The sequence below is a fragment of the Chrysoperla carnea genome, chromosome 3 (genome assembly GCF_905475395.1).
Source record: "Chrysoperla carnea chromosome 3, inChrCarn1.1, whole genome shotgun sequence".
Taxonomy (NCBI): Eukaryota; Metazoa; Arthropoda; class Insecta; order Neuroptera; family Chrysopidae; genus Chrysoperla; species Chrysoperla carnea.
Window position 1 is genome coordinate 62325879 of NC_058339.1, and position 18940 is coordinate 62344818.

Here is an 18940-nt window from a genome sequence, read left to right on the forward strand (position 1 = left end):
TAGTTTAAAAATGAAAAATTTGCGCTCATAATAAACTTTTTCCATCAAATTTTGATTCCAAAAAGTTTTTTCATTTTAATGACGTATTTTAATTATTAAATTTAATGCTTTTAATTGGTAAGTAAATTGGTTCTATTAAATTGGTAATAAACAGAATTTATGATTAGAATTTTAAAAGGGGGCAGATATTTTCTTAATTAACACACAGATCTATCTTTTTGCAGAAAAATGGAGCGCATCGTTTGCTCTTAAGCGAGTTTTTCAAGAAAAAACGTTTAAAAAGGGGCATTTAAAAGGAACATTCTGCTCAACTTTCAATTGCATAAAAAACAAACTACAACTGACAAATAAATATTCTTTGAAAATCGAAAATATAATAGATATTCTAACATTCTAAATTCTATTATACCGAATCTATTCATTATTTTAAAAAGAATTTCTTTTATGTTTATTTCTTAGACCATTAAGTACATGAAATGAGCGTCAAACGATTTTAAGTGTGCCTATATCTGAGATAATTGCTTGGATCAAATCCTCCATGGCGGCGGTTTTTTAAATGTGACAACAAAGTGTTGTTGTCATACTTGTCATTGTAGATTCGTAAGAAATAATGTAAAGTGGTATGTGATAAGTATTTTTTTAAATCAAAAAGCGAATAAGTTCTTTGATAACACGATGTTTTATGTACAACATTTTACATAATGACAATTTGACATTCAATGTCGGTTTTTTTGATATTTTCAATGTATATTCAATGTATATTTTTTTGATAATTGCCCCTGTATTCTTTCAAAAACATATTTTTTTTGAAAAATGTCCCTAACCTCTGTACGGAAAGATAAGCGATACTCAGTCTATGTACTTAATGGTCTGAAGTTCATTTCTTACGAGTAACTGCCTCCATATTTGAAGCAGTCTTTTATTTCTTATCTAATGGTCTTATTTGTCAGCAACAAACCCAAGTTGATATTTATATTACTCTGCAAATTAATGTGAAAGCCTAGAGTTCCATTGAACTCAATAACTTCGTTTTGCATGCAAACATCCTTTACATTTCTGCCGGGTTTCTGCGATTATATAGCTTTCAAAGATGCTATTACTCATGAATATTTAGATCACTTAAATGAATAAAATATCACAATCAAACACCGAGCAAAATAATTTTAATTTTCCCGTTTTATGTGATGGTTTTGAAGGACATTTCCACAGTAGTTAAATTTTTGTGTAAATGCTTTGTCTATTTATCAAGTCGTAATTCCTCTCATAGATAGCTAGCTCCTAAAATATTTCTTCAAATAAAATAAATTATTGGCAATAAGCATGTAGGTTCAAACTTTTTTCGAATTTCCCATAAAACTCAATTCCACTTTCTTCGTGTATATAATCTTATTGTGCATACAAAATTTTATTTTATTACACACATAGAGCACTTATATTAAAATCGATTTGATATCCTCACTTTATTTAACTTTATTATAGAAAATCATAACAAAAACAAAATAATAAATTAGTGATGCAAAAATCATTTATTATTTACAAATTTTTTATCAATATATGAAGCAAATACTTTAACCATTTTATAGGTATCTTGAACAACTTCTTCAATTCGACTTGGTGGCAAGTCAAAACCAGCTGAACCGCCACCAGGCAATTCAATGGTATACGAAAGATTTACACCAGCTACTCCTTTGAACCAATCATCACTACCGCCAGCTGCAGCATATAAAACATTTGTGGAACTTCCAACTGTATACTTGTAACCCGATACTGCATTTGCTTTACGTCCAAGAGCATCTAATTCATCAACATCATTTGGTAAGGCACTTGTCCAGCCCCATGGATACAAAATATATTGGCCATAACTATGGAATGTTAAATATAATTTGACGTTTTTCTTAATAGATAAAGCAAAATTTGACAATGCTGCAGTTTCTTTTTCTGAAAATGCTTTGAGTCCTGCAAATGTTTCGTCACATGGATCTGAACTTGCACCAATTTCTTTCCAATGAAAATCAAAATTACGATTAGCATCAGTTCCTACACAGCTTAGACCATTAGGTGATCGTGTTTTTCTCCAAAGTCGAAACTGTAAATAAAACAGCAAATTATTGAGATAATCAAAGTAAAGTTCCATATTCCATTGAGCTCTTAGTTAAGAAATTACTTTCAAATTTTGACAGTGAAGAATAATTTTCTCATTCCTATTTACATGATAAGGCGTTTAAGTTATTTCACGCAACTTAGAAGAATACTTCAAAATGGAAGTTAAGAATGATTAAAAATTTTGACTAAGCAATGATACCAACGAAATGACTAAAATGTGACGAAAATGTGTATTACTAAAATCGCTATAGCAACAGATAATAAAAAATTAAAAAAATTAATAACAAAAACCGGAAAAACTAAAATATTTTTTGTATAGGAAACATATAGATGTCTTTCTTTTACAAAAGTATTTAATAAAAAAGGACATAGTGTTATATAATAAGAAAAAAAAACTGGTAGGATATATTCAATAAAAATTAAGTAGAACTAAATGGGAATTCTGCAGGTGCGAGTTGGGCTTGTACCTGACCAAATTATTTTATAGAAATGCTCAATTTTAATCGTTCTATTCGAGTGGCTTAAATAATGAACACAAGCTGAATGCATTGGAGTGGAATGATTGGTTGCTGAAATATATTTTTCATAGGTATCCAAGCACATTATTTTATTTCGATTTTTAGTCGATTAACAACTTGTAATAACCGAACAACGACCTTCAGTTCCCGTTATTCCATCAAAAATTGTATACCCAAAAATTAATCCAGTAACATTATTTTGATACCTTTGTATGTGTATATTCATATCCATCTGGATTGATTACTGGAAGAATATACCAATCAATATTATCAGTTAAAGCTGAATTTTGAGAATAATTTTCAACTAATCGATTTATTATATATAAAACTGTAGCTGGTGAAATCCATTCTCGCGCATGTATACCTCCGTCAACGAAGATAGCTGGTTTATTTCCATTACCTCCTGATGATATTTTCAACACTTCTAAATCACGCCCTTCATAACTTTTACCAATGTTTACCAATTTAACTAAATTTGGATGCAAATTTGTTAAATTTCTTAAATACCCACTTATCTGCAAAAAGTTCATAATTAAGTTATTTTTGTAACCAAGTAAGTATTTTCAATTTATTTTTTATTACCGTATCGAATCTTTCATATTGTTTAAATGATATCCTTCCGCTACGATCGTCAAAAATTCGTCTGGCTTCTGCTTGCTCATTTTTTTCATTGATGATGGTCCTGGAAGTTAAATGAACTTAAAGTTTAATAAGCAAATAGGAAGAATACAGGATGGTTCAAGTTATACAGAAGTCAAATAGTAGATAACGTTATATTAATGATAATTTTTCAATGCACTAATAGCCTTCTACTATTGTATGGCATTCCATTATATTGTATGTCATATTGGGGCCGTGCTTTTAAAAGTGGGGTAAAACTATTAACTCTAAAAAATTAAAAGAAAAATTTTTACCTTTGAACATCTTCAATTAAAGTATCATATGGCATATTATTGACTCTTAATAAAGATTTCAATTGATTTTCTAATGTTGGTGGAACCATGAACACTGTTGGATGTCCTATTAATTTGGATGATGTCCATACGTCCACTTGTGGATGTTTAATTAATGTTTGAATTGTTTTCAATTCATCTTCATTTTTTGGCACTATTTTATATACTTTGTATCTAGAATAATGTAAAAAATGAAATTACATACTTGCATATGATTTTGATTTTTAAAATATATTAATATAAATACACGTGAAAACAAACAATTGATTGAATTAATTTATGAAATACCCAGCAAAGAAAGTGTTTAATGTCAATACTTACTTGCATTACTTTTAATAAATTAGAAAAGATTAAAAAACCAAGACTACTAGTTGAAGCTACCAGGAAAGTTTCAACTATCTGCCTTTTATAGTTTTGGAGAAAATGGACACCAAGGTTTTGTTCTAATTTGTGCCCTCAAGGGTTTCGTAAACATAATTGTTTCAAACAAAAGTTGTTTATTTTTTTATAAAGAACATTTAAACTTTTTTTTAGGAGCATTAAAACTTTTATTTAAACTTTTGTTCTATTTCTAATGGTTTAATAATTGGGTCTTATGACCGAAGACCCAACGAACTCAAACTCACATTTTATATAACTTTAAACTTGATATCTCTTTTCGTTTTTTTAGTTATAGTGTTCACAAACAGACAGACAGATAAACGGAAGCGGGCTAATTTGATGATGAACTCTATCAAACTAGCCTGGTGAAAAAATAATTCATTGCCATTAATTTATTATACTTAATTTTTTCCCATAGGTATTATATATGTTATTATTGGTATTAACCTACAATTATTTCTATTATTTCTCCAATCGAATAAATTCAGAAAATATACTAATGAAAAATCTGATTAGAAATTCTTTCTGTATTATCTGCGAATGTTTTTCATTTCAGTAAATATAATTTAAAACGTGTTCTAAACGAGTTTTATTATTTTTCTTTTATAATCAATTTGTTTAAAACTAATATTTTAGATTAAAATTACAAATTGATTCAAATACACTTTAAAGTTCTCGTGCTTGAATAGTAATTAAAAATAAAATTAATTGTTCGTTATTTTTCATAAATTGAATTCATTAACCATCTTTTCTGAAATCGTATTTTTTTTAAGCAATTCATCTATTTCCGTATATTTTGTTTTATTTGTAATATGTTTCGATTAATTTTATAACATGGACGAAGAACCACTAAGCAAAAGTTTTGGAACAGAAAATGGTATATACTTCTTTTATAAATACTCTCAAAGATAATAGTTTACTCCAATTTCCTAGATCATTTTTTGTGTAATATGCATTCGTATTTGTATATCATATAAATACTTATCATATACTATTAGAGTATTAACGATTATAGCTAATTCATACTGAGGAAATTATATTTGTTTTGTAATATTATTACTGATTTTTTATTGCGATTTAAGAGTGTTTTTCCATTTTATAGATTATTTATATTAATATTTTGTGAACGATTATTAATTTTTTTAAATAGATTATAATTATTTTAAATTTTTATTTGTATTTACTTACCCAGTATAATCATCCTGATTAGCTAAACTCAGAGCCACCAAACTTAATATAAATAACAACGTTATCCTGAACATCTTCAAATAAATTATTTCTAAAATTTTGATATGAATATGCACTATTTTATATATATACTCCCGATTAACAATAATATTATCTATTTATGAAGTGAACTGATAATACAGAAATTTACTATTGTTTTAACTTTATCGAGTCATCATTTACGTGAATAGAAAAATGCCCACGTGAATTCATGTAGTTCATTTTTAAATGTAAAACTACAGCCAAAATATTGATTTCATGAGAATTCTTTGATCCGCCTATATTTTATCAGATATTTTAATTAAATTTAATGTATTTTAAATTTAATGTTTTCAATGTTTTTATGAATTAATTAGTTTTATTAATATCGAATAACTTGTAGAACAAAATTTGTTAAAATTATAAATTTTTACATATAAAATAAAAAAATGTCGGAATAATTTCTTAATTAACGAGCTAACTGCACGATAAGAAAAGTATTCACATATATGTGCCTCTTTTTTTAAGTTTTTACTACCCTCGCTAGAATATAAAAAGCTTTCAAAATCAGTTTTCTCAAAAATTTAGTTATTTTTGTCTAATTTTCCGGAGGATAGACGAGAAAAATCCTAGCAAAATATTTACGTCAAGCTTTTAATTCCATAAACAGATATATTGTTTTTCAGCCAGCATCATTGGATGCATCCAGAAAAGACTACTATCTTGGCCTACCTGCCTTCATGAAACTTAAATGCCATTTTCCTCTAAGATTGAAGAATCTAGCTGAGCGAAAAAAAAATTTAACTAAAATTCATGTTGTTATTTTAAGATTGTGAAACTTATATAGGATCCAAAAATGAATGCATACGCACACGCTGATCAAGTCATTTCAGTTAATAAATTTAAAAAAAAAAAAATTAAAAAGAAGTATATTTGCAATTTTGATATTGAATTATGTTATAACTTGACAATATAAGACGAAATGTAAGAATGAAATTTTTCGAAATCCGACGCAATTTTCAAAGTATGGAAAATTGAAAATTTTCTTATAATATTCAGCTTTCGATACTTCCAAAACCAAGGCAGATATCGACAAAATTGATTCTTATTTTTCATCTACATTCATGAAATCATAATAAAATAATATAAACTCTTTAAGTTTTTCTTTTATTCGTTTTCATTCATTCCAAGTGAAAATTATCAAAAACTTTCAAAATATATCATTTTCGGGATTTCTCCATAAAAGCAGGGTATTTTAAATCGATTTTCAATGGTTTTTTTCTTAAAAATTTGCATCGATACTTAAGCTGAAATTCAGTAACCACATGTTCTATGCGTAAAAGTTTATCTATCAAAAAAATTTAAGCCTTAAATCCAATATTGTCGTCATAATCATAATTCATCTAATTATGAAATGAATCAATTTCTTTTATTTTTTTCCTTCCTCTGAACTGTTTCTTGTTGTTACTTCAGAACCTGGAAATATAGGCAATATTACCTACTAAAAACCAGAGAAAATAAGCCATTATCTTGAAAGGATGATGCAATGATCAATATGACCATTGACCAGTATGAAATGTAAATATTCAGCATTGACCAATATGAAATTTAAATATCAAGCAACTCATTTACCTTCAAATGTTCTGAAAATGAATAAATTATTTTCCGCTTGAAATATTTGAATGTTTCAATACGGAAAAATAGTTCATTATAATTTTATTAAGTACCTATTTTAAATTTACTTTAAAAATATACTTAATTATCTTGTATAATAAATTATTAAATTACCTTTATTAATCGGGTTAAAGACATAAAATATTATCAGGACTAGGTATTTAGAAAAAAAAAACCATACAATACAATTTTTAAGTATTTGAATTCAATATATCGATAAATATTTTATTGCATAGGCGTCCACTTTATAAATTCTTCTGGCGCAATAGCCAAGCTGGAGTAAATTTTCCATAATCACACTAAATCAAGTAGTTTCAATGAAAATTTAAAAATCAGTTAACATTTAGACGATAGTTTTTGATGTAAGGGGTAGGTAGAGAATCGTGTGGATAATTCACCTGTAGTAAAAGTATTGTAAACAACTAATCACATACTGAATAATAATTGTGTGTGCGAAGCCACCACTGGTAGAGGGTTAGACAAATTGGACCTCATTTCTATACAAGCTCATTTTCCCCTATCCTGTATATAATCCAAAACGTTTTGACAATATTGTAGCGGGACGACATCCTTAATGATATTATTAAATAACATCAAAATTCACTGAACTTATAGAGCATTTTTTGTGACGACTCTTAAGATACAGTAAAAAGACTTCAGGTGGAATAATCTTTCACTTAATGCTCGGTAGTACCAAATTGTAGATGTTTCTACCAAATTTTTTTAAGTAACATACTTACAGGCCATTAATTTTGAGATTTAGTAATCCTTTTCACCTGTCGGAAAACATATAAAACACAACTTTAGCTTTGATCATAACAAAAGTTTGGATTTTGCAGGTGAAGATGAAAGGGGAATGGGAAAATTATTTTAATATTTTACGATATTAACCCGATTTACCGCATTAGACCAAAGTTATAATTTTAAAATGTTAAGATATTTAAAAATAAGGGGTATATATGTTCAACGCCTATGTATTATTAAATATTTATTTTGTAATATAATTGAATTATACTTATTTTAGTAAATTATAATTAGACCAAATCAATCAAACTACTTAATTGGTACAGAATAGTATACCAAAAGGCCCTGCAAATTTAACTTTGAATTTTTCTTCTGTAATAAATTTCTTGAAACAATGAATATTAAGATATGCAAAAACTTGCAAAGAACAAAACCCTCTAAAACCATTTGTTTCGGAATTTCAACCTTAAAATCCAGCCGTTATATTAGTATAGTGGTTTTTGGGCTTTTGAATATCTCCCCACAAGACCCAAAATAAAATGTGGTAATATCCAAAAATCAAAACTTTGCTACAAGCATCCTATTTGAAATAATTTATTGAAAATATTTGACCGAGGAGTCTTTAAAATAAAAAAATTTTAAAAAATGGGCTCATTTTCTAAATTTCTTGATGGCTCTGAAACCGTATTAATGGAGGAAAAGTATATCTAAACATACGCCTATAAATTCGTATGTTGGGTCATTATGACGAACATCGAACGAAATTAAATTAGATTCGTTTTTCTATTATTCTAATCAGAAGGTAGATAATAATTAAGTAACAAATGTATAAAACATTTTATCCCTCACAAATATTGAGTCTATCTAGCGACATTTTTATCTGACAAAATAATTTTTAATTTTCTAATAAGCATTAAAAAATAATGCATTCGTTAATTGCCGTATTTCTGGTATCTTACTGGCGGTCTTAAATTAAAAATGATATACGCATGATAAAGCATATTTCTAAAACATTTTGCTAAAAAACATTGAGGAAATCTGCTTCAATTTTTCGACAAAAATAAAACCATATCATTCTCGTCAATTCACCCTGTATAATTGAAGTGTCATATCCAAAAATCACTTCTGTTAATCTATTTTAAAAATAAAAATATCATTTTGTTTAATGATAAGTAATTTATAGATTGAATTGATGTCACAGTTAATATCTTATTGTTTATTTAAATTTCTCATTTAAAATTTTTTTTTTTTAAATCAATTTTTTACGTAAATAAAATCTATTTAAATAGAAAAATGTTATAGCCATATACAAAAACCAGTTATTAACAAAGCGGCGCTTTGTAAAAAAATTAAGCGCGATTTTCTCGATATAACTTTTTTTCAAGATGCGTAGTTTTCGATTAAATTCCCAAAAATTGTTAAAAAACGTGGTAAATCGTTCATTTTTCCAAAATCCTCCTTTTTTTTCTGCGCATATGCGCTATATGCGATATACCATTTTTTTTCAATATTTAAAATGTGTTTTTTTATGAGAAAATCCCCTTAAAGACACTAAAACTTTTATTTTTCCAACCAAATACAAAAAAACAAAAACAAATGTATTACAAAATATATATATTAACTCGACGGTTTCATATAACATATTTATCTCTGATATATTTTGCAAATACACGCATACCATTCAGAACATCTTCAGCAACATTATGAATTTCATTCTGTGGTAAATCAAATCCTTCCGAACCACCACCTGGCAATTCAATTGTGTAACTTAGTTTCACACCAAGTGCACCTTTAAACCAGTCATCACTTGTACCACTCGCCGGATATAATAACCGAGATGAATTACCAACTTCATAAAAATAATCAGATGCTTGACTAAACTTTACACCAAGTCTGTGTAGTTCATCTCTATTTTCCGGTAAATCCCATGTATAGCCCCATGGATATAATACAAATGGTCCATAACTGTGAAAAGTTATGTACAATTTGAGAGATTTGCGAATTGATCTCGCAAAATCAGAATATGCCTTTGACTCAGGCTCGGAAAAACTGCTTTCTCCACCGTATGTTACTGAGCATGGATTCTTTGTTCCCCAATCGTCATGTTCTTGCCAATGAAAATCATAATTTCTATTCAAATCAATTCCACGGCAATATGGTTTTGGTGTTTTTGATCGTGTTTTTCGCCAAAGTCGCCTCTATATTTAAAAAAATAAAAATTCTTTCAGTAATATTAACTTTAAAACCAAGGCTAATTTCCCTAAAATCTAATATTACAGGCATCCTCGTGAATTGGAGAGTCAGCATTGAAAAAAAATTTGGGAGAGATCAGCAAGGATAACATCGAAATGTTTCCTTTCTTATTGGAATTAGGTAGTGATTGTACTAGTGCGTAGACACTATTCTAGTAAGGTATTCAACGTATTCAAGTCATTTTAGTGGAGATGCAATTTAATATGATTTAGTTCAAAATTAAATATTGTAATTTTAAATGTCCAGACAGAATTTTATTCGATTGCTTTTTTAGCGCGCATCCAGCGCGCATACTTTCCATTGACTGAAACAAAAAAGATTTCTTATTTCAATCGTTTTTTCAATCCTTATGACTATCGTTGTTAGATGGTAGATCTCATCTTTTTTTCAGTGAACATGGCAAAACTAAGAAAATTTTTCCGAAACTATGAAATTTTTCCCTCTATTTAGACAAAACTAGTATACTAGTCTCTCTGAGGTAGAAGCTAAAAACTGGATCTCCCTGACCTGTCATAAATTTTTTAAATCTAAACTTTTCTTTTGCACGTACATCTGTGTGTGAATATTCATAACCGTCTGGATTTAAACATGGCATCAAATACCAATCAATATCTTTCAATAAGTCAATATTTTCCCTGTAATTTTCAACCAATGCGTAAATTAAATAAACAACAGTTGCTACTGAGATCCATTCACGAGCATGAGTACCTCCATCAATTAATATAGCTGGCTTCCGCACTATCTCGCTCCCTGATCTATATTTATTAAATGAAATTTTTGCGACATGAAGATTACGCCCTTCGTATGACTTTCCAATGTTTATAAGTTGTATCCGGTTGGGATATTTGTGCTGCAAATATTTCAAATATTGTTCTATCTGAAAAAAAATGCATTTATTGTTTTTTAGAGTTTGGAAAACAAAGTAGGAGGAATTTATTTTAAGCTCTTATTATCTTGTCTTTTTTGAACCTAAAATTGTAGTAGCAATGATATTAATTGACTGAAAAATTATGAAAGAGAAGTAATTTTAACAGTGTGACTTCGTAAAGGGCAGAAACGAAATCTATTTGAACTTTCGAACTCCACAACTTCATTTAACCTAGAAGCAGAAAGAACCTGGACGAGAATTTTATTTTTTGATAAATTAAAAGTTAAATGAAGGAGTTTTTTCATTCCTCTACCCTTCTCTCCATTTTTTGTGGCTTTGTAGTTTGAAGTATAAAGGATTATGCTAAAAATAATAATTTTTAATTTGTATGATACAGTTTAAGGTATACTTCAATCAAAATAGTTTCAAAATTTACCGTGCGTGTTTGATGATATTTATAAAAACTAAGCGCATAAGAGTTTTCTACTCCAGTAGGGCTAACTACTGAAACTATATTTGGATTATTTAATTGCACGTATCGTTCACGATCAATTTTTCTAGAAGATAAAAAAATGTTTATATAATTTTTTAACTAAAACTGCGTCCATAATATAAAACTAAGACAATTAGTAAACAAAGTAGAGTAAACAATATTTGTTTAGTAAAAACTATAACACACTACACAAAAAAAGAAGTAAAAAACTTAGAAATACGGGAATAAAGCCAAATTTACACATTTCCAAAGCAAATATGCTATGTTTTCCTACTAAATAAGAATTTTGTTCACAATTTTTCGTCCCCAATTAGAACTCCTTCCACGCTCCAATATAACTAACAATGAAATTAAAAAGTTCAAGGCTAGGTTTTGATACAATAAAATGGTTTCAGAACTACATCGACTGAAAAGGTTTATGATAATAAGAACTTCAGCCATTTTGACAATATTTTCTCACAAAGGCTTAAAATGAAAAAATTATTTTCATTCTAAGCACATAAAACCGATACAAAATCAGGTCTGATTGATTTGTCTGTGACATCATAGCTCCTAAGCGAATGAGGCGATTATGATTTTTTTGTTTATTCAAATGGCAATTTGGTGGAGAGTAGCGTGTTCTTAGCTGTGTCTTATAAAAATCTACTCAAACGTTGAAGATCAATACCTTTTTTCTGATTGATGAAGATTTATATCTCTTCATTGACAACCAGAAAAAAGCTTAATGATCTTCAAAAAGTAACTAATGATTAAAATTTGAAATATTTTAGTTAACGATGAAATATTAAATAAGCAATCAAAATACTTTTGCACGTCTTGAATGATAGTTCTATATGGTATGGTGTTTGCTTCCAGTAGGTTCACAAAATTTATGTAACGATCGGGTGGTACCATAACTGTGGTCGGCGCTTCAATTTTATTTACCATTGACCATATATCCAAACCGAACACCAATCTTAAATCTTGAATTACTTTCAGATGATGTGAATTTTTAGGATATATTTCAAACACCGAATATCTGTCGGAAAATTTGTCTTTTAGTTTATGTATTTGACCTTTTAGTCCATTTTCAAATTTTTTCTTTTAGTCAAATATTTATTTAGGTTGACTTTTATATGGTTCTTCTTTATATTTATGAAAAATGTTTACTTATCTCACTTTTGGTAAAAATGTTTAATAATAACATCCAATGGGGCGTACACCCCATAACAGGGCCAAAAAGTCATTTTTACCTAAAATGCAATAAGAAAACCTTGATTGCATATTAATCAGTCAGAAGTACAATACAATCATCTTCGATTGATACAAACAGGAGCATTTTCATGGTGAATCAGCATGTTACATATAGCATTCGCAATTTTTTGCAAATCTATTACTCTGTCATAAGAATACTTTCATTTCAAAACTGCTTCGATTTTTGTAATTGCAAGACTAACAGTTTGGCATCTTTATTTTTGAATTGTGGAATTTATTCTGATAAAAATAAAATATTTTATAAACTTGATATACCATAAACTTACCCAGTATAATCGTAGTTCCCAATAAAATGACGACTTTCTCTATTCGTTTCATTTGTAAAATTGCAAGCCACTAGCTCAGAGAAAACCAATATACACCTCCTAATCATTTTTCTGAGGAAGTTGATCGGATTTTACCAATTGCATTTTTCAGTTTAATTTTATCATTTTAATTTACTAATTATACCTAATCATTTCTTGGTGATTTTATTAATTATAGTTCAATTTTTAATTATAAAAACTTAATTTAATTATTTTTAATTCTAAAAATAATTTATTCTTTAAAATAAAATGACAGAAATTTTCAATGGAATTTCCATAGTTATAAAGTATTGCTTTGGCTACTCTTTGGCTAGTAATAATAAAGTACTATAGATAGATTGATTTTAACAGAAAAAATGAACATAATAATGAATGGATAATAAAAGGAATTTGATTATTTTATGATTAGACGCGTAATTTTCACTGCATACAGGATTTCATGCAATTTGATAGCGGAAATTCTTCATTCAGGGCCTTTAAACAGAGTCGATTTTGAAAAGTTAAGGGTTGTAATTTTCTTATAAACTTAGTTTTATAAAAATTACAGGAAGCAATAAGATATAGACGATTTTTTTTAGGAAATAGGATGTTTACTCACGCCTAGAAAATTCAAAAAAATCCGAAAACGATTAGAACAGTATTAGGATCCTATAAGACTCAATATATAGGGTATAAATACAAAAATTCATTCCATTTGACGATTTAATATATAATTTCTACAATATGTTTAAAATCCTGCTACAAATAAAAACTAATCAATTTTATCGCTAAATAAACAATATAGAATTTCTAGGTTTTTGTACCCAATTTACGTTTTAAAATCTGAAAACAGCTATAATAACTTTTGTTGAATTTTTTGTTCGTCCAGATGTCTTGAATCATAGGGTAGAAAATTAAGAGTTGCTTGAAGGCAGCCAGATGAAGCTTGTAGCTTTTTCTAGATTCATCTTTATCGAAGAACTTCGTGATTGTGTTTTCGAGATCGATTCTTAATGAAAAACTAGATAGATAGGATAATATATCTAACTGGTATGAAAAACTTGACGAGAACATCTTGCTCAAATCTTCCCAGACCATAGGACAAAAAATAAATAAAATGCTTACAAAACTAATTTTGAAAGCTTAGATTATTTTAGGTTCGTAGATTATTATAGATCGTGAATTAATCCCGTCCTTTTTTTTATTTTCAATGTTAAAATTTATTATTTTAAACAAATTATGTTTTAAAATCTATTGAATAAAACTCATTAATTCATAAAAAATATTAAATTTAATTAAAATATGCAGTAAAACGTAAGCGGGCTGAATTCTCATGGAATCAAAATTTTGGCTGTACAAAAGTTTTGAGTGTATTTACATATATACAAAGTAAACTACATTAATTCACGTGGACATTTTTCTATTCACGTAATTGATAATAATAAATTTCTGTATTATCAGTTCACTTCAAAAATAGATAATATTATTTTTTATCGGGAGTATATATATAAAATAGTGTATATTCATATCTAAATTTTTAAAAATAATTTATTTGAAGATGTTCAGGATAACGTTGTTATTTACAATAAGTTTGGTGGCTCTGAGTTTAGCTAATCAGGATGATTATACTGGGTAAGTAAATACAAATAAAAATTTAAAATAATTATAATCTATTTAAAAAAAGAATAATTATTCAAAAACAATATGTATATTAATATTAAAGAAAAAGTATATATGTATGGATACCATTTTCTTTTTCGAACTTTTGGTTCCTCGCCCATGTAAAGATAGGACAAAAATAATATATTTGTTTCAAGAATTTTTTTTTCTTTACTTCTTGAAAATAAATATCATAGGTGATTATTGGCAAGAGCCCCCCCCCCCTCACTAAACTTTCTTGGCTAAGCGTATTTCTTTTAACAGAAGAATTTCATCGCTTGAAATTAAGTAGTTTCAAAACAAAATTACGTTTGCCATTTCTCATTTTGAAGTTAAAAAAGGGTTTGTTTTAATCTATTTGGACGGGTAATTCCACCGAATGTCGGATCTACGAGGATGACATTCAAGTAAATTCATTCGAAGATTATATCTATTTTATCATACCAGATTTATGGTGAAACTATTTGAAATTTAAAAAAAATGAATTAGTGAAAGGTAATTTCATTTTAATTTTTAGTTGCTCGATTATTTAAACTCGGGAACTTTAAAGTGGATTTAAATCAATTTGTAATTTTTAATTTAAAATACTAATTTTAAGGAAAATGATTGTAAAAAACTAACTTAATTAATTGTTTTGAACACGTTTTAATATTATATTTATTGAAATGAAAACAACCGCAAATAATTCAAAAAAAATCTTTCAATTTCTTATCATAAGTCGTTTTAATTATTGTATATTCTGATTTAAATCGATTTTTAATAAAATAATCGCAGGGCATATAATACCGACGGGAAAATAATATCGTATAATTAATTAATGGCATTGAATAACTTTTTCGCCAATTTAGTTTGGTAAAGTTACGAAAAAAAAATTTTTTTTTAATCAACTTAAAAAATAACACAATATTTGTCTTTTTTCGAAGTCGAAGCTTATCAGTGAATTTTTCACGTCGACTCCGGCATAAATATTGTTATTGAAGGCTTTTAGAAAACTAATATTAACCCTAAATTTTTGGATCGAATGATGAAAAACACACTGATTTTTCAAATTCTTAACCATTTGTGTGTTTGTATTTGACATAATGTAAAAAAAAAACAAAAATGTTCCAAATGGGGGGAAACGTTATTATACCTTTAAGACGTTAAAGTACCTTCAGTATACTCATAATTTTTATTATTTTTATTATAAATCTGTTGAAAAAATTACAATTACACGGTAGTAACTTTATTTTTTACGTTATTCTAGATACAAAGTATATAAAATATTGCCAAAAAATGAAGATGAATTGAAAACAATTCAAACATTAATTAAACATCCACAAGTGGACGTATGGACATCATCCAAATTAATAGGACATCCAACAGTGCTTATGGTTCCACCAACAATAGACTATCAATTGAGATCATTATTAAGAGTCAATAATTTGCCATATTATACTTTAATTGATGATGTTCAAAGGTAAAATTATCTTTATGATTTTTTTCTTACAGTTAAACAATTAACATGCACGGTCCCAATCATAATATGATATATAACCAACCGAAGCGCGTGTTCGACTGGAAATGTATTTCTGCCTAAAGCTGAAGCTGATTAATAAAAGCACTAAGAAATTTTGTTAAAGATTGGCTACAAATATAAATTATTTTCAAACTTTAATGCTCAAGGTTTATATTGACTGTATAATATAGAAATGTAATTAAAATCATCTCCATAAGTTCATCTAGAGATGATAACAAAAATTACCTCCCAGTTTATCGGAAAACCGCCTTCGACATCCATTTCAGAGGGTTTGGAAGACGAAGTCAAAAGCGAAACCGAAGTTTCGGCCGGATACTATATATAATATTAGAATGAACTTAAATTAAATGCTGCTTTTTCAGACCAACATTTTAATACATATAAATCTATAGTTCTGTTTCTTTGAAAAATTGACAAAATCTTGGATTGCACAAGGTCCCGGGATTGAAACTCGATTCTATAGATCCATTACAGGGTGGTCCAAGTTTTTACAACATGTCTTCGACAATTAGTTGATAACGTTTAAATAATTGCAAATTCTCAATACTTTTTTTTTACAATTTCAACATTCCTCCGTGTCTAGAAAAGGGTGCTTTCCCAACTCAGCCATATTTGATTTACAACCAGTTTGCTTATTAAATTTTTATTTATTTAACGTGCAGTACCATCAACAATGAAAAAAATGAACAAGCAACAGCCAGGCGAATTTTTTCCGATCGTAGCGGAAGAATATCATTTAAACAATATGAAAGATTCGATACGGTAATAAAAAATTCATTAAAAATACTTTCTTGATTACAAAAATAACTTCATTATTAATTTTTTGCAGATAACTGGGTATTTAAGAAATTTAACAAATTTATATCCAAATTTAGTTAAATTAATAAACATTGGTAAAAGTTATGAAGGACGTGATTTAGAAGTCTTGAAAATATCATCAGGAGGTAATGGAAATAAACCAGCTATCTTCGTTGATGGAGGTATACATGCGCGAGAATGGATTTCACCAGCTACAGTTTTATATATAATAAATCAATTAGTTGAAAATTATTCCGAAAATTCAGCTTTAACTGATAATATTGATTGGTATATTATTCCAGTAATCAATCCAGACGGATATGAGTATACACACACAAAGGTATCAAAAAAATGTTTACTGGTGCAATTTTTGGGCATAAAATTTTAGATGGAATAACGGGCACTGAGGGTCGTTGTTCGGTTATAACAAGTCGTTGTCGGCTTATGAATGAAATAAGATGTAAGCTACTTAGCCATCTTGTTACCCAGGCATATATTTCGTATTTAAGCATGCCATGGCACAAAATTAAGGCTACAGCCTATCTAGTTCTGAACATTTAAAAAATCGAAATTGCACAATATGCTTTAATTCATATGAAAAACATGTTTCAACAAAGGATCATAGAATAATATAATAAAAAATAGAACTTAAAATTATAAAAACTTTGGCCTGCGAAATAAAAATTAGCTTGTTTTTTCTTATTTTAGTCACTCGATTAGAAAAAAATAAAATGAAAACAGTACGGAATCCATTGGGTACGGTAGTCTAGACTTGCACTTGACCATTTTTTTTATGATTATAAAAGAAAGTCGTCTATGTTTATACACAAAAACTATCAGTATAAAATTAATTATGCCACAACTATTATTGCCCTCTACAATTATTAACAAATACTATTTTTGTAAAGCCATCTATTTATTATAAACTAAAAACTACTAATATATTTTCATTTTTTCCATTTTTCAATATTAATTTATAATTTGCCTAATTTTTTATTATTTGCTGCTAGAGTGGCATTCATAATATACACTCTCGTTACTTGTTAAACTATCGCGGTTTATAAATTTAAAAGTGACATTTCTTAATCTAGCTCACTGGAATATGGAACTTTGCTTTGGTTATTTTAATAATGTTGGTATTTTGTTTACAGAGTCGATTTTGGAGAAAAACGCGATCACCTAATGGGAGTAGTTGTCAAGGAACTGATGCTAATCGTAATTTTGACTTTCATTGGCGAGAAGTTGGTGCAAGTTCAAATCCATGCGCCGAAGATTTTGCAGGAAGCAAACCTTTTTCAGAAAACGAAACTGTTGCATTATCAAATTTTGCTTTAACCCTTAAGAAAAATGTCAAATTATATTTAACATTCCATAGTTATGGCCAATATATTCTGTATCCATGGGGCTGGACAAGTGCCTTACCAGATGATGTTGATGAATTAGATACTCTTGGGCGTAATGCAAATACAGTATCGGGTTACAAGTATACAGTTGGAAGTTCCACAAATGTTTTATATGCTGCAGCTGGCGGTAGTGATGATTGGTTCAAAGGAGTGGCTGGTGTAAATCTTTCGTATACTATTGAACTACCTGGCGGTGGTTTATCTGGTTTTGATTTGCCACCAAGTCGAATTGAAGAAGTTGTCCAAGATACCTATAAAATGGTTAAAGTATTTGCTTCATATATTGAGGAAAAGTTTGTAAATAATTGATTTTTGCATCGCTAATTTATTATTATCTTGTAATAAGTAATTGATTCGTTTTGTAAGATTTTTTGTTATGATTTTCTATAATAAAGTTAAATAAAGTGATGATTACAAATTGATTTTCATGTTAGTGCCCCACGAGTGTAATAAAATGAAATTTGGCATGCAGAATCTGAATGTCATAAATGATAGTTTAAGATAAACCCAAAAAACTCCTTTTTTCACTAACTAAAAAGTAGGAATACATATGCATAATTTCAAAATAAAGTAGAGTGAAAAAATTATTTGATTGTAAAAAAGCGTGGGGTAATAGATTTCAATTAATTTTTGACAAGTCTTCGTCAATAAACCTTTCTTTTTTTTATAGGCTGTTACAGGTTTTTTGGATGAAATGGTTCTCGCTACCAAAATAATTGTTTTAAAAAAATTTGAAAAACGATTTATCCAATTGTGATTTCCAAAATTGATCCAAAAGCGATTTATTCAATCTGATCACTTTTGGCAAAGACTTCGAAACCTATTTTTTA

At 28.1% G+C, this 18940-nt stretch overlaps 3 protein-coding genes across 3 annotated transcripts; 1 reads left to right on the plus strand and 2 right to left on the minus strand.

Moving 5' to 3' along the window:
• Positions 1-1516: 1516 nt before the first annotated feature.
• On the minus strand, positions 1517-5237 carry LOC123297018 (carboxypeptidase B-like). The gene is made up of 5 exons (XM_044878787.1): positions 5144-5237; positions 3536-3748; positions 3204-3303; positions 2828-3136; positions 1517-2086 (listed from the first exon to the last, which is right to left on the minus strand). Exons 1-5 carry the CDS (start codon positions 5215-5217, stop codon positions 1523-1525), a joined length of 1260 nt encoding a protein of 419 aa, XP_044734722.1. The 5' UTR covers positions 5218-5237; the 3' UTR covers positions 1517-1522.
• Positions 5238-9210: 3973 nt separating this feature from the next.
• On the minus strand, positions 9211-12827 carry LOC123295626 (carboxypeptidase B-like). Its single transcript, XM_044877040.1, has 5 exons — positions 12714-12827; positions 11999-12211; positions 11137-11257; positions 10383-10709; positions 9211-9777 (listed from the first exon to the last, which is right to left on the minus strand). The coding sequence occupies exons 1-5, from the start codon at positions 12818-12820 to the stop codon at positions 9211-9213; spliced, it is 1335 nt and encodes a 444-aa protein (XP_044732975.1). The 5' UTR covers positions 12821-12827.
• A 1396-nt stretch (positions 12828-14223) lies between these two features.
• On the plus strand, positions 14224-18528 carry LOC123294555 (carboxypeptidase B-like). The gene is made up of 5 exons (XM_044875623.1): positions 14224-14363; positions 15637-15849; positions 16572-16671; positions 16739-17047; positions 17859-18528. The coding sequence occupies exons 1-5, from the start codon at positions 14290-14292 to the stop codon at positions 18417-18419; spliced, it is 1257 nt and encodes a 418-aa protein (XP_044731558.1). The 5' UTR covers positions 14224-14289; the 3' UTR covers positions 18420-18528.
• Positions 18529-18940: the final 412 nt, after the last annotated feature.

What these genes read in the sequence shown, in the direction of transcription:
- LOC123297018 (XM_044878787.1), bottom strand. Translation starts at nt 5,217, where the DNA reads ATGTTCAGGATAACGTTGTTATTTATATTAAGTTTGGTGGCTCTGAGT. An exon ending in AATCAGGATGATTATACTGG is followed by an intron (nt 3,749 to 5,143) that starts GTAAGTAAATAC and finishes ACATTATTCTAG; the next exon opens with ATACAAAGTATATAAAATAG. An exon ending in AATATGAAAGATTCGATACG is followed by an intron (nt 3,137 to 3,203) that starts GTAATAAAAAAT and finishes AACTTTTTGCAG; the next exon opens with ATAAGTGGGTATTTAAGAAA.
- LOC123295626 (XM_044877040.1), bottom strand. Translation starts at nt 12,820, where the DNA reads ATGATTAGGAGGTGTATATTGGTTTTCTCTGAGCTAGTGGCTTGCAAT. An exon ending in GGGAACTACGATTATACTGG is followed by an intron (nt 12,212 to 12,713) that starts GTAAGTTTATGG and finishes ATTTTCCGACAG; the next exon opens with ATATTCGGTGTTTGAAATAT. An exon ending in ATGAATATTCACACACAGAT is followed by an intron (nt 9,778 to 10,382) that starts GTACGTGCAAAA and finishes TTTTAAATATAG; the next exon opens with AGGCGACTTTGGCGAAAAAC.
- LOC123294555 (XM_044875623.1), top strand. Translation starts at nt 14,290, where the DNA reads ATGTTCAGGATAACGTTGTTATTTACAATAAGTTTGGTGGCTCTGAGT. An exon ending in TTAATTGATGATGTTCAAAG is followed by an intron (nt 15,850 to 16,571) that starts GTAAAATTATCT and finishes TTTAACGTGCAG; the next exon opens with TACCATCAACAATGAAAAAA. An exon ending in ATGAGTATACACACACAAAG is followed by an intron (nt 17,048 to 17,858) that starts GTATCAAAAAAA and finishes TTTTGTTTACAG; the next exon opens with AGTCGATTTTGGAGAAAAAC.